Source organism: Montipora capricornis, chromosome 5 (assembly GCF_036669925.1).
Source record: "Montipora capricornis isolate CH-2021 chromosome 5, ASM3666992v2, whole genome shotgun sequence".
NCBI classification, from domain to species: domain Eukaryota; kingdom Metazoa; phylum Cnidaria; class Anthozoa; order Scleractinia; family Acroporidae; genus Montipora; species Montipora capricornis.
In genome coordinates this window covers 289377-312500 of record NC_090887.1, presented here as the reverse complement: position 1 = coordinate 312500, position 23124 = coordinate 289377, and the positions used below count along the sequence as shown (strand labels likewise).

General features: G+C 39.1%; 1 protein-coding gene across 2 annotated transcripts; it reads left to right on the top strand.

Annotated features, from left to right (window-relative positions):
• The first annotated feature begins 709 nt into the window (after nucleotides 1–709).
• Nucleotides 710–18671, top strand: LOC138048974 (anion exchange protein 2-like). Of its 2 annotated transcripts, none has more exons than XM_068895051.1 (14): nucleotides 710–824; nucleotides 5252–5698; nucleotides 6430–6515; nucleotides 7153–7327; nucleotides 8107–8417; nucleotides 8792–9073; nucleotides 9380–9557; nucleotides 9703–10052; nucleotides 12392–12586; nucleotides 13741–13917; nucleotides 15680–16202; nucleotides 16578–16747; nucleotides 17230–17400; nucleotides 17867–18671. In XM_068895051.1, exons 2-14 carry the CDS (start codon nucleotides 5314–5316, stop codon nucleotides 17912–17914), a joined length of 3051 nt encoding a protein of 1016 aa, XP_068751152.1. In that variant the 5' UTR covers nucleotides 710–824; nucleotides 5252–5313; the 3' UTR covers nucleotides 17915–18671. The 2 variants fall into 2 exon arrangements, with proteins under 2 accessions (XP_068751152.1, XP_068751153.1); XM_068895052.1 differs by lacking the exon at nucleotides 710–824 and adding an exon at nucleotides 3657–4843.
• Nucleotides 18672–23124: the final 4453 nt, after the last annotated feature.

Below are 23124 nucleotides of genomic sequence, written 5' to 3'. Positions count from 1 at the left end.
ATGACAAGCTATCCTCTGCTTTTATTATACCCATAATACTTAAACTTCAAATCCTATTTAACCTACGTCGCGTACGGTAAATTAAACTTTGATCAAATATTCAAGATTTCTTCTTTTTACAAAAGGCATTTATTTTCTATGACCAGAATTAACAATGAAAGTAGATTTGTGGAGGTGTTTTAAATCAATTTTGAACTGTCCTTGTTGCTTAAAAGAACAGGTGAGCATATGTGTGATTTTCTCAAAGTGGAACGTCATTTGTCGAACTTAAACTTGAGCGTATATATATCTTTCGTATATGACCATGACGCTGGGATATGTATTGCTCTCACCCGATCGATATCCCAAAATAACCCCTCTTAACTTTTCGCCGTCATACCTATTCCCATATTAGTCCTCTCTGGAAGTTTTTCCCAGATGACTAACAAGGGCTTTGGGGAGGGGACCCTACTAGCATTATTGTCCAGAAATGTGTTTGGGAATTATTACAGGAATAGTTATTATTAAAGTTCCTAGAGTTCAATCTGACAACTTTCATTAGTTTTAACTTGTACCAAGGTCATATAAGAGGACAAAGGTAGAAATTTGAAGATGTCAAGTACCAATTTAATCTCCCAGCCTTATTAATTCACACGCAAAGAAATCATTTTATACTTGTATATTGAAAAGTTAAGCAAATATTCACTTTATGTATTGGGGCTGTATAGTATTGACTTTATATTCATGTGTGTTCTGCCAATGAATGTTTTCAATATTGTGAGGTGGCCACACACTACATGCCATCCAAACCTGCTTTCATTTGTGGAATCTGAAGACCACGAAAGGTTTGTTTTCTATCTTCTCTTTTTGTATTTACTGAGGATTTGTGTTAAGTTCATTAACCCTTTGTGTGTTTGATTGGTTGTGAATAACTTTATTGTCAAAAGTTTGGTGTTATTGGGTCATGATAAAGCCATTATCCATAGTTCTTTCTGCATCAGGCCAGTGTATTTAGGAGAACTTGGGCATAATGATTTCATGGAAATAATAGGAAATTTTTATTTGATTGTCACTGATTGTAGTCATGAGTATTCTTTCAAATGATCAATTGATATTATTACGTAAATGTTTACATATAAAAAGTTTTATGTGTTCAGCTATCTCTTAAGTTTTTTCATAAGTTACCGTAGCTGTTGTATGTAGGTCTAGTTCATAAATTAGTCAGTGAAAGCTTCCCAAATAGATTTAGGTTTAAAGACGAATGGTTGGCATCATGTAAAATGTGTTGACAAGGTTGGAAAGCTGAGGCAAGGCTAGGTTTGTCATGAAGTACTGTTACATGAGAAATTTTGAAAATGAAAGGTCTTTGCTTTTAATTTAATTGAAACCTTCAATGTGTAACATTACTAATAACAACAATAATAATAATAATAATAATAATAATAATAATAATAAGAAGAAGAAGAAGAAGAAGAAGAATAGTAAGAATAATAATTATTATTCTCATTATTATTTGAAGATTTGCTCTTGCTGATCTGTCGAAATAACTGTCCCTAGTAATAATATTGCTAAATACTTATATTGAGATGTAAATACATTTTAAGTCTTTTAAATAAATTAACAATTGCTTCCATTAGTGTAGTGTTCAAAACTAGGCCGCAAAGGCATAAGGGATAACTGTCAGTCTAACTGCTAAACCTTCTTTTTTTGTTCTGCTCATTGTGTGTCATAACTCAAGTCACGTGTGCTGATTGCAAACGTGCACAGGCACGTGTTGTTTTGCACAAATCACTTTTGTTTGCAGACACCACATGTAATGACAGTTTTGCTACAATACTGTTGGTATGAAAAGTGATAGTAATCATATTCCAGACAATAGACTGCTTTGCTTTAGCATATCATGAATTGTTTGTTGACTGTAGCAGTACTTGGATATGTATGTGATATGTTTGGCATGGATCGCTTAACATGTTGCCTTATTTCATTCCTTGACAAATATTATGTATCTATGTTGTGTAGAGTGGGAGTATTGTCAAACACATCTACCAGGCCCTGGTTGCTCAAAAAATGCACTGCGCCTCTAGCGGATAATTCAGTATTAAGTAGTACAGTTACTAAGCACTGTTGAAAGCTACAGTTTTAAGTGATTTCTCCAAGAATGTCAACCCTTTAAACAACTGGGGCTTAAGGCCTTGTGGTTCAAAAGGTAGACAGCACCAGTAAATACTTCCATCCATTACAAAAAACTGAGCCTAATGCTTAGCCCCAATGCAAATGGAACATGAAAAGTATGTTTGGCTTAGTAAATGGTTTGAAGTACATATACTGGAGAGTGTGACACATCACATAGTGGTGTTTTCTACCACAGCCACATGACTGTATACCCCTAGCACATGAAGACTACTTAATTGAACCCCCTCCCCCTTTGTGCTACACTTGCATGCAGTGGGGACTGACTTCAAACAGAATGTTTAGGGTTAGGGTTTCTCTTGGATTTTAGAGCATCATGTCATTTGACTGAACAGAGAAATGTAAAATTATGCATATTTTGATTCTTCTCCTACTGCATGCTACTGCAGCAAACTGCTAAAGCTACTACTACCACTACCACTACCACTACCACTACCACTACCACTTCTGCTACTGCTACATCAATAGTTGGTGTGAACCATATTACAGATATTTGTCAAAAGACATTAACCCATTGACTCCCAGGGGTTCCTGATTGACGAGTAAAATCGTCTGGCGTTAGACAGAGTAAAATACTCTGGCTTTAGGGTTAGTCTGGCCTGTTTAGGCCAGTTTGGACGTCAAAGGGTTCAGGTACAGTGAGTGATTGACCCCATTAATTAACCCTTTGATGTCCAAACCGGCCTAAACCGGCCAGACTTGGTATTTTACTCTGTCTAACACCAGACGATTTTACTCGTCAATGGGGAACCCCTGGGAGTCAATAGGTTAACTATTAATAATATCATTATTAATACTATTTGTGTGTATCAGTTTTTACTTTACACTGATTCGGTTGTGCACATTTTAGTTTTAATTCTTATTGGCAGATCTCATGGATCAATTTTTTAATATGTTTTCAACAATTGAGAGTTTTTTTAATGGTGTAGTTTCTGTCATTTAGTTTATTTTGATGTATACCACCATCAATTTTATGGATTTTGTAGCCAGCTCTTCCAAGGGGGCATGATGAACCTTCCCCTTTTTTGCTTTTCCATAAAGAAGAACCTGCTTGCCAAAGGAATCTAGTAGGTTAGGTTATGGTCTGAGAGTTAGGCTGGACTGCAAAGTTCAAACTTGATTGCTGGTTATATCTGCTCAAATGTGCAAAAATGTAATTGAAGATTAAGATGTCATTGAATGTCAAAAGCCAGGTAAAGATGTCAACCTATCCTAAAATGTACCGTTATTTGAAGCATTTGTAACCCGAATTCAGACACATTTGAGTCTGGTGGGATGGAGACACATGAGTGTGGTTGGAAAAGTTTGGTAACTGTTTGTCACGGTTAGGGTCCAGGATATTCTGTGTGCATTATGACATGTAGTTTTTTTCTCCTTGAGCTTTAAAGAGAAGACCCTTTTCCTTGCACCATATATTAATTGAGTACAATGAGAATTGACTTTTGGACTTTGAACACATCAATCAGGTAGTACAATAGTTATTGCCAAACAAAAATTAGTGTTATTCATGTTTATAAATGACCGGTAGTTTTGGGGTGACAAAACTTTCCTTTTGTTTCCTTTAGTGCATTAATTTTGTAGCTTATTGTTTGTTGTCTTGTTTTCTTTGTATTTCATTGTCCATTGCACTGTTTCAGAATTATTTCGCAGCTCAGCACAGTTTTCTTAAATGTGCAGAATCATGTTGTAATGATCCAATAAATTGATATAAATATAGTGTAGTCTGAAGTCTGCCCATCCTGAAGAAATTTATTACCTTACTGTACATAAAATATTCTACAAACACGGATGTCCTGTAGATTATTAATTTCATGGCAATGACAAAAGAACATTAATTGGGACAGAAGACGGTTTATTGGTGTTGTGTAGTTAATGCTACATAATCTTTAAAAATGCAGAATCATATGTGAAATTTCTTTACAGACATCAGTTTTTGTTTAGATATTGTATCTTCGTAAAGTAATTATTACATGATCATAAAATTTAACTCTTGCTTTCCTGCATCCCTTAAAACAGAAGCATGTAATATCATTTTCTGCCAAAAACAGTCAACAAGAACTGGCAGTCATCCTTAAATGCTTTTGATGTCTTCATGTCAGTGAATTGGGCAAAGTTATGTTTATAGGTTGTAAGTGTGCATGCATAGGAATATTAACTTACAGAGTCCCTAAAAAAGATTTAAACCAACGAAATGGTTTTTGTAATATTCAAAAAGTCATTGCTAAAGGAACTGATGAAATATTACCCCATTAGTCATATAGCTTCTGTATGTGCAATATAGTGACTGCTGTAAATTAATGAGTTAGAAAGGCAAATGGGTCACTGAGAAGATGTTCCCGAATGGACTCATATGGACTTATTATTATTATTATTATTATTATTATCATCATTATGATATTGCTGTTGTTGTTGTTCTTATAGGAGAACTAAAAAAACAGTATTTGTAAATTTTCATCAATTGGCATTAAGGGGCACTTAGCTTTTGTACATTCTTGGCATAAATCAATAGTCTTTTTGAATTTTTATTCCATTTAGATCCATTTCAGTCTCATGTAAAGAAAGAAAATGCTGTTTTCATATTAACATTGATTCCTAACCATTATTGTAATCTGGCTGACATGTCTTAAAATTCTCGGAAAATTCTAAAGCGGAACAAAAAAGTGTGTACCTTAAGGTATGTAAAGAGTCAACAGTTTAAGTAGTATTTAGAAGTTATTTTAATTGTCTTAAAAACATCAAGGGTAGTTTTAAAAAGTAGCTTTTGTCTGGAATAATCCCACTTTAAGAACAGTAAACTCTGCCTAATGTGATCTCTGTAGAAGAGTTATGCTTTTCTCTCATGAATCTGATGGGTGTCTTTCATCTGGTTATGCAGAAGTAGTTGTAGTAGCTGTTGACTTGTTTTTTTTTTTAAGTAGTACTTTGGTTTCTCGAACAGCCATCCAAGTTAACAATGGATCTTTTTTGAGCTGAGCAAAAAGTGCTTTTACTTCAAAACTTTGCTCTCTTTTTCACAAATCTGGTCACAACATTTGAATACACTGGAACTATGTAATTCATGTTATTTTCTCATCATTATCAGGTTACCAAAAAGTGGGTCCACTTCAGATAACATCAGACAGGCCTGGGTAAAATTGTGGGAGGATGGTTAAAGGAGACAGAACACTGGATCGAAGACGAAGTCAGGGTTTTCAGTTGCCAACAATGACTGACAGCCAGAGTACAACAGTTAATAATTCAATTGACAGCAGAGATGTCCCTCATATGTATGAAACAGTCGACATGCCAACTGTCGAAGAATGTCGTATTCGGGCAGCGCAGGGACAGCATACAGATGGTAAAGAGAAACTCCATAATTCTCACCATCACAGAACAAAACATGAAAGAGAACAATTTGAAGACAGAGTGAGAACAGGGCAAGTGACACAGAAGGACATTGAAACTCTCCATCAACGAATGACCTTGGAAAAAGGAGAAAAGAATGTTTTGGGGGACTTAGATCCAGCAGATATTGATATTGATGTGACAGGTATTTTTTTAAATATACTGTTTTTGAGGTAAAAGCAATTGAATTTTTTAAAATGTGTTCTGGAATCATGATTAATCAGTAATATTTGTCTTAAAGAAAGGTAATTTTTGGCAAATAATATAATTACATACCGATACGCTGAATCATTGAATATACTTGTTGTCTGGGGTTTAGCCTCTACTGGTCCTTTGCACATCCCAATTGAGTTTGGTCACATGCAAAAATAAAAAGAAGAAAAAAAATGTTAACATGTTTGCTTGCCGGCATTTCTAAAACAAGGGTAAGGGTAAGACCAAGGGTGAGGGTAAGGGTCAGGATACGAATACAAAACGTATCCTAAAAATGCATCAAGGCTAACCTTAAACTTTTGTTTAGGCCTAATTAGGCCTAAGGTTAGCTTTTATGCATTTTTAGGATACTTTTTGTATTCGTATCCTCACCCTAATACCCTCACCCTTGGTCTTACCCTTACCCTCGTTTTAGAAACGCCGGTTTGCTTGCTCACTATTAACTCACATAAACTTTCTTTGGATAATTAAGGAATACCTAAAACAGTTTTCCAAGCCTTTGGGGGTTTTATTTTAAGGGTCTAGTTTAGGTAATTTTTATGACATCCCTGAACAGTAAACTATTAAATGGTTTATCATTCAGGGATGTCACAAAATGTTTAGATGTAAAACAGATAACAAGAAGGATATTTAAATAATTAACTATGGTAATTTTATATGCAGGGCGAAAAACTGGTGGTGCTCCACGGAAAGCTTCAGGAATGCAAACCCTTTTAAGGACTACAGCATATGACCGAAAACCACATGAGGTATCATCTGCATTCTTTCTATTGATCTCTTGTTACTTATTTTGACCCAAAAATAACATGGCCCGAACTGCACCAATTTTGACAAATTCGCTACCTGTCAACACCACTTTACTAGCTGCCATAATTCTACCATTAATACCTTTATAAATTAATAACTGCATCAAACATAGTATAAGATAGAGCATCCATTGTGATTGCTAAGGTGCCTTCCCAGTTGGCAAGATGACTGCAAAAATTGGCAATGAGTCTACACTTGTAGTCACACTGCATTAGCATTTTAGCAGCAAGAGGAGAAGTGAGGAAGGCAGGTAAATGATCCTGAAAAACATCTCAGAAAAATTGCTCAGTGATGTTACGTACATTAGCACACAGTTATCATGTCAGGTGCTCATCAAGAACCAAGGAGTTGATATCAGAGACCTTTGGACTGCCCATTGCTTAAGTGACAGCTTTCTTTGTTGTTAGTTTAATTAGCACTTAATTTTATTAAAAATCCTTACACTGAGAGGCTTCCAAAACACGCCCACTAAGCCTTATTTGATAATTGAAATTTAAGTAGATTGATTGCTCTTTTTAAAAGAAAATCAGTGATTTACATTGTTGTTTCATATAATCATTTGTTTTTCTTTCATTCCAGGCATTTGTTGAATTGGAGGAACTAACAAAGAATGGAGGACAAATGGAATGGAAGGAGACTGCTCGCTGGATCAAGTTTGAAGAAAACGTTGATGATTCAAACCGTTGGGGAAAGCCACATGTTGCCTCACTGACCTTTCACAGTTTGCTTGAGCTCAAAAAAGGACTAGAAAAAGGTATAAACAATGTTTCAATTTCCATTTCTTAAAATGAAGGAAATCATACTCCTTATTTCACTCATCTCGCCATGGAAACTGCGCAATATAAATTTGTAAAATTTGTAATTTAAAAAGGCCATTTTTAAACAAAACTATATATAGTATTTCACAATATTCTATTCTTTTGTGTAATTCTACACCTATTTCATTGTGGGAAAATAATCCCATAAAGGGATTGGTATGAATGTCTTTAAAGTAAAGATAGAGAATGAATGAAACTACATGGTTATAGGATTGGTTATTAATTTTCACATTGTTGTGTAGAAGAGTACAGCAAAGAAAATGTATAAAAATGAGTACTACACATACAGAACAACTTGTTTTTCTTTTGACCGGTAATATTGTTTGTGGGATTATTTTTGTTCTGCAGTCTTTGTTGTACCCTTTTGCATGACTTTACCACACCAACTTTAATGAGATCTTTCTTATTGTCTGAACTCTTTCTTCCATTGGAGATGCTACAAAGTCTTGCATGAAGATTTTGATGCAAGATCTTAATTCCACCCTAGAATCTTTAGAATGCGTTACATCCCAGGCTAGGACCTGGACTTAATTATATTTATGGGCATTATAACTCATGTAATGTACGTGCAGTTCTTGCAACATTTACGTATTTCTGTTGTTTGTTAATAATTATTATTAATGTCAAAGGGCTGCCCCATTCATAAGTACAATCATTATTCTTTATTCTTGTGTTAGACTGTGAGCTTACTGAACCATTTGGTTGGATCTCATAGGTACAGTGCTGCTGGACCTTGAGAGGTTTGATTTGCAAAGCATTGCACAGGCCGTTGTTGAAAACATGGTGTTGACGGACCAGCTGAAACAAGAGGACAGTGCAAAAGTTCTAACAGCACTACTTCTGCAACACAGACATCAACATCAACAACAACAACAAAATCAACAGTCTGGCATTATGCGTCGTCTATCTTCCAAGAAACGCAGAAAGATTGTTGTTGCATCTGACAATGTAGGCTACAATGGTGAAAGTGAAGGAATCGGGAATGGAAATATTCGCCTTAAAACAGATGGCTCAAAAGACATGCAGGTTTGTTTTAAATACCATAATTAAGTTATGTCAATAAATATTGTAAGGTGTGACCCATCTAGCATTGATACTCCAACCTTCTGATTCTGATTTCTATTTTCTTCCGATGAGCTTCAGGACACTTGAGGCCAAGCTACACAAGGTTAATGATCTTGTCAGAACTCAGCTTTTTCAATGACTCATGACAATGGAGTGACAAATTGGAGCTGCATCGAAACCCATTGTTTACAAGTTGGAGAAATCAGTTTTAGTGCCTTTTGTGGCACTAAAACGTTTTTGTTTAATATCTATTGGCTCACAATCAGCCTTCTCTTCCTTCAGCATGCCTTAATATGTTCACTCATCTGATTATTATTTTACTTTTAATCTTTCAGAAGGACCCACATAAAATGGAGGCTGCATTAGATGAGCAAGAATCAGATATAAAATGCAGAATCCCAGAGGGTGCAGAAGCGACAAATGTGCTTGTTGGCACACTAGATGATCTGGAAGATTCTGTGCTGGCATTTGTACGTTTGGCCAAAGGCTGTAATCTGGCACAGGTCTCAGAAGTGTCAATACCAGTCAGGTTCTTATTTGTCATGTTAGGTCCAAGCGATAATAAAGAATCATACCACCAGATTGGTCGCTCAATTGCCACGTTGATGTCAGATCAGGTGAGTTTGTGATGGGATAATATATTGCATTTTTTTTTTCATGTGTGGTGCTTTAATATCAATAGCGTGGGCCATACCTTTGCAGTGGCTCCTCATCAGCTGTGAGGGCAGGATGGGCCAGATAATTCCAGACAATTTGGCTGGCAAAAGTAGTAACTTTTTCCCCACCAGAGCTCCACAAACATGCACATGTAACATTGAATTCCTCAGAAAAATTTTCTAGCCAATTATGTAGAGGCATTCCTATTACAAGCTTCTCCTGTGCTGTCATATAGTAACTCTTTTACAATTTTTTTTTTCTTTTAGGCTTTTCATGATGTTGCCTACAGAGCAGATTCACGTGAGCATCTCTTAACAGCAATAAATGAGTTTCTTGAGGACACAGTTGTATTGCCTCCAGGAAATTGGGATCGTAATGTCCTGTTACCCATACTGATTGCTCAGAGCAGAGCCATTGCACTAAGGAGAAAGATGGCCAAAGCTGGTAAGGCTGTTTCCTTTTCTGTATTAAGTACTGGCTTCTGTACTACAACATCAATTTGACATCTTCACTCTAGCAAATTCCTATGGACATTTTAAGGTGCATTTGTTTCGTTACAGTTTCACTCATCAATAATTTTTTACATCAGCACACTCCAGCCACTCAGAAGGAGACACTGCCTTGCTACGGACAGGCACTTTCTTTGGAGGGCTGTTTCAGGACATCAAGCGACGTGGCAAGTTCTACCTCAGTGATTTCAGAGATGGTTTCAATCTGCACAGCCTTTTTGCCTCTCTCTTTCTTTACTTTGCCCTGTTTGCCACAAACATTGCATTTGGTGGTCTGCTGGAAGACAAAACAGAGGGCTGGCTGGGACTGACCGAGGTGATTGTATCAGCTTCTGCTGGTAGCATCATCTTAGGACTCTTTGCTGGACAACCCATGATGATAATTGGTGCAACTGGTCCTATACTGGTCTTTGAACAGAGTATATATGATGTAAGTATCAAAATAAAGTTTATGTCAGTAGTATCCATACTTGGACGGAGATGGGAGAACATGTCTATGACCTCCTAAGGAGGCTCTTTTTTGGCTTGTCATCCAGTTCTCCTGCTATTGTGCAACAAAATAGTCAAAAGATAGAGGTGATCCTCGCACTTAAGGTGATTCCCGGGTAAAAGAACCCGTCACAGATTTCCGATGAAACTTGGTATGATGACATTACAGTACAAGGAGATGTTAAAAAGGTAATAAAAAGAGGGGGTCACCGTGCTTGTTTTCATGCCACGATGCTGACAAATATGGTTATTTAGGTGACTTTTGGTTATCTCAGTGCACAACAAACAAGATCGATTATTTTTCAATGCAGCGTGCTATATCACACAAAGTTCGACTTTCTTTGATTGCTTATTCATCTACGTCCCAGAAAAAATGGCTTCAAATACCCTGCATTATTAATTGATATTTTTATCCTTTAAAGGAAACATAATTTGGACTTGCTCTGCTGGGCCCGTTACGTCTCTATCTGTAGCATTTATTTCATTTGCCAAAAAAGTAGCTATAGATTTCAGCCAAATTTTTTCTCAGTTATTGCGGATATTGTTCTCATTGAATTTATAAAATAAAAAGTGGGGGTCACCGTGCTCGTTTAAGAGAAAAGGAGCTTTTATCTCGCTATCGAGCTTAGTTTGAGGGAAATCCCTTATGTTTTGTACGCGCGCGTGCGCTCATGTGCGCGTGCTGATGACGCAAAAATCGTGCGCAGTAGGAATGCGCAATGCAAAACCAGGGAATCACCTTAACTCCACAATTTAAGCATTTGTCAATTAAAAACACCTGACAATTTCAGGTGGCCTTAATAGTGTCTGTTCAAGAGGCTACATGTCATGGTATTATCATTATCAATGATGAAAGTAAAATGTTCTTGGATAAATCAGTGACCTGTGGTATGGTGTGTTATGTGGTGTTATATTAAAATCATTACAAGTCATTGAAGGTGATTATGGTAATGGAGGGGTATGAGTCCTTACTTGGAACGAGCATATGTTAACAGTAGTTAAAAAAGCTGCTAAACGCCTTTATTTTCTAAAGCAGCTAAAACGTTCATGTGTCTCTAAGGCAGAGTTACTAAGTTTTTATATCACATGTATAAGGTCTGTATATGATTATGCCATACCAGTTTTTCAGTCTTCACTTTCTGAGTACTTGGTTAAATACTTAGAGTGGGTCTTGGCAATAATTTGTCCAAATAAAACTTACTCAGACACTCTTTTATCCATAAATTTAGACTCATTAGAGCAGCATCACCATCATCTAAGCCAGTCACTCTTTAACTCAATAGAAGGGGATATCTCTCATCGTTTACATAAGCTATTAACACCTTGGCATAAGTCTAAGTATATAATCTAAGACGTTCTCGAATTCATGATGTTAGTTTTAAAACCAATAGAGCCAAACGCACCTTTTTCAATTTTTAATGTATACGTCTATTAGTATCTACTCTTGTATTTAATGTATAACGCAATTCAGCCCTTTGGCTGCAAATTTTTACTCAAATAAACTATTCACTATTTACTATTCACTGAACAGAAAATTAAAATCTTGCAATCTTGCAAAATTATGGTCGTTGTAAATTGATAAATTTGGAACTTTCCCCAACTTGCATGTGAGCAGAAAAAAACATAGGCACCCAGTATGTTTCTTATTTCACTCTTTTTTTTAAGTACCCTTACTTATTGAACATCAAAGACCAACTTCTTAAAGCTTTCCACAAGTATTACTGCAATAAAACTTTGCTTAAAAATTTATTATTAACAGTGACAAAATTTAACACCTTACTGGTACTATGATTGTTCACCTTGTACTTGCTTCATCTCTTGGTTTGATAAAAATGAAACATCTGGAATGTCCTGTCCATTAATTCAAAAAAGGTTTTAATGCTTAAAATGACTTTTTAGCAGTATTTTATAACATTTTTTATAACGTAGGTATAGTAAAGTTAATCTCAGGAGGCGCGGTGGCCTAACGGTAGTGCGCTGGACTCTGGATCGAGCGGTTCGAATTCGAGCCCTGGGTGGGTTGTGTTGTGTTCTTGGGCAAGATACTTTACTCTCACGGTGCCTCTCTCCACCCAGGTGAATAAATGGGTACTGGCGAATTTAATGCTGGAGGTAACCCTGCGATGGAGTAGCATCCCATCCAGGGGGGAGTAGAAATACTCCTAGTCAAATCATGCTACAGTAAGCGGAGATAAGCGCCGGCCTGATGGGCCACTCGGCTCGTAGCAGACTTTAACTTAAAGTTGAACTCTTTAGCAATAACTCTATGTTGCATTTCAGTTTTGTAAGAGTTACGATGTGGAGTTTCTTACCTGGCGATGCTGGATCGGCTTTTGGGTCATGATTATCCTGTTTGGTGTGGTTGCATTGGAGGGCTGTTTTCTCATCAAATACTTCACTCGCTTCACTGAAGACATCTTTGAGCTCCTCATATCTGCAATCTTCATCTATGAACCAATTGCTCTGCTCATCAAGGTACTTTGGGTCTTTGTTAATTATCACAAGATACCAAGCAGCCTGTAACTTTTACGTTATATTTAAATTTGAAAGTTCACGAAGTCATTACATTACGGGAAGTGCAATTTACAAATAAACTATTTTAAAGCCAAATTATTTCCCAGATCTTCCACTTATTACTTGCTCTGACTGAGGGTAGAACATTGTAAGTCAAGCTCTAACCCTCCTTTCTGAAAATACAGGTGTACTTACAGTCACTCGAGAAGTGGGCTTCTTATCAACTAGTAGATTCAAGTAGAAACCCATTTTTCCCGTTTACAGCAAACAGCAAAATAAATGTAGCTTTGTAACGATACCGTTTTGTGACAATGTGACACCAACTTGCGTGATATTGATGTGTTTATACTAGTTGCGTGATCAACGCCTCTGAGCTCATAAGAATACATTAAAATAGGAGTTGACCAGCACTCACGTCTCTCTCTATATATATATCGGTTACCCCAATTTATTATTGCACAAAAGTGATCAGCAGGCCAAGATAAAACTCTCCGGCTGCAAAGTTTAAAAAATTCTGTGGAGCGGATTCACAGCTATCTTAAAATTTCAATTATTTAAGGTGGCTCTGAATTCGCCCCACTTAATTTTTTAAACTTAGCAGAAGGTTTCATTCTGGCATGCTGATTACATTTCAGAAATACAAAATGGGGGTCACCGAGTTCGCTTTTGAGATACAAGCAGCTAAAGCCAAAATGTGAGGTGTTTTTCCTGTTGCCACGGTAACTTTTTACGTCACAAAAATGGCCGAATACTTTTCAGCAATAATAGGTGTTTGATATGGTACCGTAACATTGCTATCAAGGGATAAAGTGTTGTAGTGTCAATCCTTCTAATAAGAACGTTTCTTGAGCCACCGTAAATGATATAGAAATACCTGGAACAAAACGTTTCATTCCCAAATGGTTTGAATTGGGTACAATATTGATTTAGCCGATTGGGTCTACCGCGACTTGCACAGGCAATTTTTCCCGTGCTTTGAGCAAGTTGCACGGAATTGCTACGAATTTGTACTGTGATTGGTCGAAGTATTTGTTTTACGACAATCAATTGAAAACCCCTCTACGTTGACCTGGTTATGCAAACTCACGAGATTAAATTCCGTTTCTACTTTACAGTTGTACAAGAAGAATCCTCTAGGTCGCGGCGATTCAACGAAATCTTCAGATGGATCAGATGGTAAACTTGAAGGTGAACCCAACACTGCATTGCTTTCAACAATCTTGGTTCTGGGAACTTTTTTTGTGGCTTTCTACATGCGCAAGTTCAGGACAAGTCACTTTTTTGGAAAAAGGGTTGGTAGAAGTATTACTTTGTTCAGTGGCGTTTATTTCGTTGTTCTTCTTATTGAAAGACTAAACTTAGTTTACAGCAACATCTACTGTACCACTTATTATAAGTGCTGCTGTGCAAGACCCTCTACTGGAAACACATCAGAAAGCTCACCTGGATCCAGACTCGACATCTCCGACAACTACTGCATATTAAAGGGGCTAGGTCACGCTATTTTAGGTAATTTTCTTTAATTTTGTTAATTATGAGCTCTAAACGTCAAATTGGCAGAGCAAGAGTCTTTCATTTGCAAAATCACGGCCACATAACAACTGAGAATGATTTTCCAGCTGTGTAAATGACATTTTGATATAGACTGATATAAATTTGAAAAAAGGTGGGCCGACGTTTTTCAAATTTACCCAAATTCAATCCATTCCAATCCTCTCCAGTTTTGTCCATCCATGTCCCTTCTTGGCTTCCCTGTGTTTTCTTAGAGTTCTTCTATAGTTTTGAACAGTTATTTTGATATTTTAGTTAATTCTATGACCATTCGATCAGTGCTGAAATGGCCTAAAATTGTGTGACCTAGCCCCTTTAAGTGGCAGGATAAAGTGCCAGACGTAAAAGTCCTGAAACGAGCTGGTACCGATAGCGTGGAAGTCCCTTATAACAGCCTCTCAGTTACGATGGGCTTGACATGTGAGGAGGATGCCAGATACGCGCATACCAAACTGCTGCTCTATTGTGAGCTGCAACAGGAAAAAGGAAACCTGGGGGACGAAAACTGGGATTCAAGGATGTATTAAAACGCCACCTGAAGATGAGTGGGGTGGACGTTGCCCACTGGGAGGAACAGGCCCTGGAGCGACATAAATGGCGAACTGCGGTGCACAACTCGCGTACCAGAGTGGAAGAGAGCAGACGAAATGACTACGAAAAGGCACACATAAGAAGACACGGTTCTGGAGCACGATATCTTTCCTTGCGACAGCTGTGGACGCCGCTGCCGCTCAAAGGCGGGCCTACTTGCCCACAAACGAGCCTGCCTAACATAACTGCCAAATATAGCTAACTACTCACAACTGCAACTCATCATCAATATATCGACGGACTACCGGACATAATTATAAGTGCTGCTCACTGTTGCTGTTACGTTGACGACAACAAAGTGGGATATTTTAGTTTACGTAACAATCCCTTCACAAGAAACATTGAGTTGTAAGGACTTCACCTTTCTTTTGCACTCACCAACGTATCCCACCCGGAATGGCATTCCACATTTTTGCTGAAAAGTACTTTAAGGAATGCAGCCCGAGAGAGGTAGTTGAAAGCTTCGGTAAGGCCGGAAGAATGTTTCTCTCTCAGAGAGAGTACTTTGAAGATCGTAGATCAAACCTACTTTTTAGATGGGTCAAATAATTTATTAATATGTTCTGAATTTGTCGTTGTGCCGGATTTACCTAGTAACTGTTCATAGGAAAAAGACCTGATATTAAAGATGAAGAGAAGAATTAGCTTATTCAAAGCTTCCATTTTGTCCTTTTTGCGGACGCTTCAGAAATGTCAGACGCTTTAAGAACAATAATTAAAGTGACCAAGATGAATACGTTTACAAATATTTGCAGCATTTTCGCGAAAACCTCAGAATCTATCGTCAAGAGACACGCGTAACAGGTCTAGTGAAGGCTTAACGGAAAGGGAACTTGAAACTGTAATAATTTTTGCCAAGATCATTCCTTCACGTTTTTCAGGATTTACAATCTTTCTTGTTTTTATTTTCAGTCAAGAAGACTGGTCAGTGATTCTAGTGTGGTCGTAGCCATTCTTTTAATGGCTGTTTTAGACTTCGCTCTGGGAGACAAAGTCATCACACCACATGTTTCCATCAACAATCCACTGACCGATGGCTTCCATCCAACACATCCTGACCGTGATTGGTTTATCAACCCTGGAGGAATGAAAACAAGCATGTCAATGGGTTGGATCTTTGCAGCAATCATACCCGCCATCTTTGTTGGAATTCTGTTGTTCATGGAAACTGAAATGACGGGCGTTCTCCTGAGCAAGAAGGAGCATAAACTTCAGAAGGGGCCTGGGTACAATCTGGATCTGGTTGTAGTTGGGGTATTGTCATTTGGGGCTTCGTTAATGGGATTACCATGGATGTGTGCCGATACAGTACGTTCTGCATCTCATGTCAATGCACTGTCCATATGGAGCACATCACATGCGCCTGGGGAGAAACCGCACATTATTGAAGTGAAAGAACAGAGAATCACAAACATTCTCATTCATATTTTGACAGGTGAGTTTCACGTTTTCAGCAAAGGTCGGTTTTACATTCAGGTATAACCTCAGCGATTTGCATTTTTTATGTTCGGAATTCTTTATTATACATAGTGAACCTAACCACCATTGTCCTCTACTCAAACACTGGAATATAGTTTTACAGGAGTAGTGCTTTTCCAACCACGCTAGCAAGTTAAGTGTGAGGTCATCAGTTTCTGCTTCGAATGGATGTTGTTTTCAGTCCCCTTGCTCTTCTTGAAACCATTTTTGAAATGTGGGTTGAAAATGAAATGATTTACTTTTTTACCTTGTAAGCCTGCAAAAAACCAGGTGTTTCTATCTCAATGCTCCCCGGCCGTTTGCTTGACTTTGTCCTTTTGTCTTGTTTCAGGTCTGTCCATTTTGCTTGCACCAGGTCTTGATCTCATTCCTATTCCAGTGTTCTTTGGTGTTCTCCTGTATCTTGGGGTCTGCTCGATGTACGGTCTGCAGATGACGGCCAGATCTGTCATGATGTTCATGCCTTCAAAACATCATCCTGATGTAGGATATGTCAGAAAGGTATAGGTCTATTTAAGCAAATTATAAACCAAAAAAAGATGGATGGTAATGAACGTCAAAAGGACAAAACTTCGGGAAAAAAATGTCTCCGCAGGGCAACAGGCATGTCATCTTGAACGAATGTGATAGTAAGAAAATTTAGAAAACGGCACCAGTAACAAAAGGTGGTCGATGGTCAAGTCCTCGGCTGCGTTTGCAAATAGTCAACTTTGCTGCCTTCCATCAGTAGATGCCTGGAAGCAAACTCTACTTTCAGGGATCGTGATTGATTCAGAATCGTATGATGTCACGTGCAATACGCGCATAACTTAAGAGCCGCGCACGGACTGTGACGTTTGAGGGTTCCCCTCGCTCACGTGTGACATTTCTCAATCCTCGATGACTTTCAAACCCTGACATGAAAAGATTGTTCGCAGACAACACGGCTATCGGCACTTGGTGAATTCTAATACATTCTATCTTTCTTTTTTGACCTTGTTTAGGTAAGGACCAGCAAGATTCACTGCTATACAATTATTCAAATCCTTGCCTTGGCATTCCTGGTAGCTGTGAAGTTAACCTCTCTTGCTCCGTCGTTCCCTTTCTTCATCATGTGTCTCATTCCCTTGCGTAAGCTTTTGGCAAAGTTCTACACCGAAGAGGAACTTGAGGAGGTAAGCTGGCTGTTATTTCTGTAACTCAAGCTGAAGGGCCGAGTTGTTTATACCAGGGTGTAGCGGTAATCTTTGTTTTATTCAACCGACTGGAGACGAATAATGGGGGCAGCCCTCCTAGAACAACTCGGCAAAGACTGTCAAGGAAAAAGGCTTCATTCCTGAGTTTCAAACAACACTGAGACATGATTTATATGGCATACTATACGGTTCTTGGAGGAAGAAAGACGAGTGGAAGACTCGCGCGCGCACAAATTGCCTCGCGTGAGGAGACGTGATGCACCGCGCCCCTTCGCAAGGAGAAATCTTCCTGCTTTCTCGTGTTTTGTGCAAGTCTTGCTATCGTGACTAAACATTGGAAAGAAATTTTAATAGAATTAAAACTATTAAAAATAATATAACGTTTCTGTAAAATTGAGCTTAAAACGATTGATGTTGATTTTTCCCTATTATCTTTGTTTTGTAGCTTGACAATTCAGAGTCTGAAGAAGAAGACAGTGATTTCGAACTGTAAAATTATTCAACAGTTGCGTTACTCGCATTGCGTGACTTGAAAGGCGTGGCTGCCGCAATCAAAAGAGATGTGTGCTGTAGGAGAGCCGCCCGTTGTGGACAGAAACTTTTTTTCGTCGTTTAGAACGTTGCTTTTCAGCAGTACTTCGATACCATGTAGATTTTTAATGCTTGTTATGCACTATGGTACGCTTCTTCCTCTTACAATTTTTCTTTAAATTTCCAACATATATTAGGTAAAGTAGCTTTGTATAGCTTAAGATGTAAGTTTAAGCCGGGAAGTATGTTTTTCACTCTACAATAGAAAACTAATTCCACAAAAGCGAAAGAAGAACTAATAAAAGCGGTACAAGTCAAAGTGTCTTTGGATTGGAAATTAGAAAGTTTTACTGAAGGACAACGGCAACATTAACAGACACTTCACTTTAAAATGTACCAATTGTTAAGTCTCTTGTGAATATCTCGTTTACACTCTACAGTACGGGCAAAATATCCAATAGGGAGCTTAAGGACGCGCGTTTTTGAGACCGTCTAATATTAAAACGGACGGCAACCGGAACCGAGCTGTTTTCCCTTTTAACTTGTCTTCTTTCTCCATTAGAGATGATTCGTATAAAAATCTGGGAGACACCACTGTCCTGACAGGCTTCTTCTTCCGGTTGCCGTGCGCGTCCCAAAAGCGCGCGTTCTTAAGCTCTCTATTAACAGGTTTGGAACGTTTTGAAGGAAAGATAGAGAATAAAAGACTCATTGTTGTATGCTCATGTTGTCGTCTTATCTTAAATTTAGACCCCGTCCACAAGTATCCGAATATTTTTAATTCGCAACTTTTTCTTTGCGGATCATTCACCTTCCGTCCACACATATCCGGTGAATCCGGCATGCGAATCCACAACTTTTTAAATCCGTTCTTCAGAGTGGAAAGTTTTGAATACGCAAAGAAATAGACCAATTTTCATATATGGAAATTCAGTCCTAAACAAATGTCATCATCTCGAGGCTCTGGGCCTGGTTGTTCAAAAGCCGATTAACGCTAATTCCAGATTAAAAATTAACCAAGGAATTTATTTATCTTCTCACAAATGCTGTTCAACGCTGATATTCGGCAAAACTTTACATTAGAAGAAGTAAATGTTGCAAAACAAAAATAAGCAAAAGAAACTTTCATCAAAAATTTAAAACTTGAAACAAAAGTTTACGCTAATCTTGGATTAAGTTAATCGGCTTTCGAACAACCGGGCCCTGGGGAATAAATATGAGGATTCGTATGAGTTTATTCCCCAGAGCCTCGAGATGATGTGTTTTGTTTAGGACTGAATTTTAATATAATCGAAATTGGCCTATTACAAGAATAGTTTTTCATAAGTTTTCTCTCTCGCTACGCTAGTGTTTCATTCTCCCTTGCCTGACTGATTTCACTTTTAGACCTTCAGTCTCCCTTCCTTTCCCTTTGTTAAGTAACTGTCATCTGGAAATCACGTGCGGGTTACTTAGGAACCAATCACCGCTGTGTAGAAATCCCCTGGGAGTGTTGGATGAATCATGAACCAGACGAAGCCTTTTCAAAATATTCCTCAGAAAAATTAATTTTGTTTCCTTAGTGGGTTATGCATTTGCACTCTCGCAAGTCAAAATGTGAGTGCTTAGCAATGGTATGGTGTCGTTTCATCTACTAGTAAAATTGAAAGCGTCTTGGAAATCTATAAATACGAATACAAATGATAAAGTTCTGCGAGTGTATTTGAACTGCGCGAGAACCAATACCTTCAAGCGCAATGAACGCAACTAGGAAAGTAGCGAAAAGAAAGCTTGAAAAACTTCCATTACGTTTAAGATTAAAATTTTCAGGCTGCTTTTGGCGATGATCGTCTCTAAAAAAAGGATTTAATCTTGCACTAAACTTCTCAAACTTGGAGACGTTTCGTCCGAAACCATCGGACTTCATCAGGTCAACGGTGGAGTCGAAACTAGTCATGCAATACCCGTGACAAGTTACATGAGAGACGGCGCGGAATGTTGCGTAGCAACTCGTCCCATGCATGTGATAGTTTGAAGCGGAGGCCCCCCTTCTTGCTGAGGCTGGGTGCCTCAACCCTCTCACCCCTCGCTTGAACCACCGTTCTTCATGGTCCAAGATAGCTACCTCTGGGGAGATTTGATGCCCAGTTGTTTTGGCATGGGTGTAGACTGCGGAGTTCTGGGCCGCGTAGTACACAGGTTTGGTGTGTTGCGCGATTCGTTGGCCAAGGGCTTGCTTGGTTTCACCGATGTACGTCCTATTGCAGCCTGGGTGCGCGCATTTGATGCCGTGCACGACTCTGGAACGCTTTTTCTTAGGGGTACGGTCTTTGTCATGGACCAGCTTGTCACGTAGGAAGTTAGCTGGTTTGAAGGTCATGGTGACGCCCACTGCTTTAAGGGCTTTCTTAACTCTCTCGCTTAAGCCCTGGATACAGGGGATGCTAATTCTAGCCAGGGCTCTCTGATTGCCACTCGAACGGGAGTGCGCGGTGGTGGAAGACGTACCCTGATCGCTTTCTGCTGCCTTCCGAAAAGCCCATTTTGGATAGCCACATTTCCCGAGGGCATCGCCAACATAGGAAACCTCCTCATTAATGTCACTCTGATTGTTAGGGTTAGGGTCAGCTTGTGGAGGAAGGGGGGGGGGGGGGGTTGATATGAGCTGAACTGTCGGTAATGATCGGTGTGTGTGGGGTTGCGGTACACACCTTGGTGCTCAGAGGACCGTTGTGCTGCCGATGTATGGCAGTGTCTAGGGAAGCCAGTGTGTTGTCCTGAGCCTCCTCCTGGGTGAACTTGATGTTCTCATCGCAGCTTTTGATATGGTCAAAGAAGGGGGTCTGGTCCTTCTTATCCACCACGACAAATGTGTCGTCAACAAACCTGAGCCACTCGCTTAAACCGGGAAAGCTCTCCAACGCCCGCTGCTCGAAACGTTCCATGTATAGGTTTGCAATGATAGGAGATCCCATTGCATAGCCATTGCATAGCCGTTCTTTTGTACGAAGTATTTGCTTCCATAGGTGAAATACGTGGTTTTTAGACATAAAGTAACCAATTCGACAATTTGATCCATGGACAGGTCTGTGCGTACTTCAAGAGTCTCATCCCTTGACAAGAAATCGCTTACCACCGTCAGGGCTTCGTCTGGGGGAATGCTGGCGAACAGGGCGCTGACATCGAAGGAGGTTATGGTTTCATTGTCCTGTAGTACCAGCCCCTGGATCTTTCCTACACAGTTCTGAGTGTTCTTGACGTGGTGCGGTCATTGACCGACTAGCGGACTCAAAAGTTTAGCGGCAAATTTCGCGACGTTATAAGTTACCGAGCCTATGCTGCTTACGGTCGGAAGGGGCACTGTTGAGTTTTTAACAATCGAGACCTTGTGTCGTAATTCTTCCGCTCTCGTTTGTTTAATCGCTGACTCAACTGCCGTAATGAATTCGTTACACGGAGGACGATCAGGCATAACGGAAAAGTTCATTCCTTTGGCCAGAACTAATTCCTCCGCACTCGTTAGTTGGCGATCAGATATATTCTTTATCCATTTGCCCTTTAAACATTCATCCAACTTTTGTTCTTGCGTGGAGTGAGATCTTTCATGGCGAATCTGCAGCTTGGAGAACTTTTCAATGTGTCAGTGCTTTGTTGTATAGTGCTGGGATAGTTGGGCCTTGTTAATGAATTCAACCACTCTTGCATGACCGCTGTTAGGTAACTTAAAAGATAACGCATTAATTAACTCCCGTTTCTTTCTCTGAAGCCCTTTGATCGCAAATTTACTTGCTTGCTTGAGCAATTTCCTCTCTGCGTTGCGTAGAATGCTGTTCGCCCGATGACCTTTCACAACACTGGGAAGCTTGATACTCGGTGCCGTCTCTCATGTGACTAGTCACGCGTATTGCATGACTAGTCACGACTCCACCATTGACCTGATAAAGTCCGATGGCTTCGGACGAAACGTCGCCAAGTTTAACATAAGTTTAGTACAAGATTTAAGCCTTTTTTTTTCAGTAATACCTACTAGATGAATAATATACACAGTTCATCGTCTCTAAAAATTGATTTAATGTTTTTGTGTTGCGAACCGATCGTTCGTACACAGTGTTCTTTCAGTTCAACCGAAGGACTACAAGAAATGGGGTTATTTAAACGAAACGACTCCACTGAAATAGCGCGGAAAGAAATGTAAATTTGATATCAATCCCAAGCAAACGACACAAATAGGTTTGAATCGCACGGGACAAAAATGTTTCAACCATACAGATTCTACCGTACTCATTCTGTAAAGAGCATGAAATTTATACGCTCCAGTTTCCCTTTGATAAGAATTTAAGTCAGCGATTCTAAATGCCCAGCACACGAAGCCCATTTTCTTGCAGTTTTCGAAGGGTCGAAAGTGCACTTCCAGAATCTGGAAGTCCGTTTTGATTGGTCTTCGTAAATTCCCGCTCGTCTCAGCAGACGCTCGTTGGGGAGGAACGCGTGACGAATCCCCAAGAGTGTCTGCGTGGGACTAGTTTCACTTTGATCTCACTTATGAATGAGCCATCCAGACTTCACTTCGCTGCAGAAATATTTACTTCTTTTCATCCGTACTTAGCAAATCAAACTTTGGAAAGCATCGCTTCAGTCCATTCAATCCTTCTAGATTGCTTCTAACCCTTTAGCCTGCGAACGCAGACGTATTTCAGGCGGCGTTCCAAAATGTATCACCCCACTTCTGCGCAGCATGGTATTCTGAGTAAACACTTAACGAGCGTCTTGTTATTTTTTATTGTAACTGCCTTAATTGTTATTGTAATTAATAACAGTGTCATTGTCGTTAATGTTACTTGCATTCCTTGTATCATACGCACCTTGACCTGTACCACATAAGCCTCTCCTCTTTGGCCTCTCTTCTTAGCTATGACACATATGAAGACTCTCGACTCGCCCCAGTCCTCTGTGAATTTTATCATCCAAGATGGCGGCAAAATTCGACTGCTTGAATCAGTGCTTGATCCCCAGATATGTCCCGACCATAAGAACTTAACGCTGTTTGTCTGAAAAATATAAGGAATTGTCAACAGTAGTTGGGCCCTTTATCCCCAATTTTTTTCTTGAAGAATTAACCAGTCCCACCAGTCCCTGCATGACATGTTACAAACGGACAGCCAATCAGATGCCGCCAGGTGAATAACTCGTGTG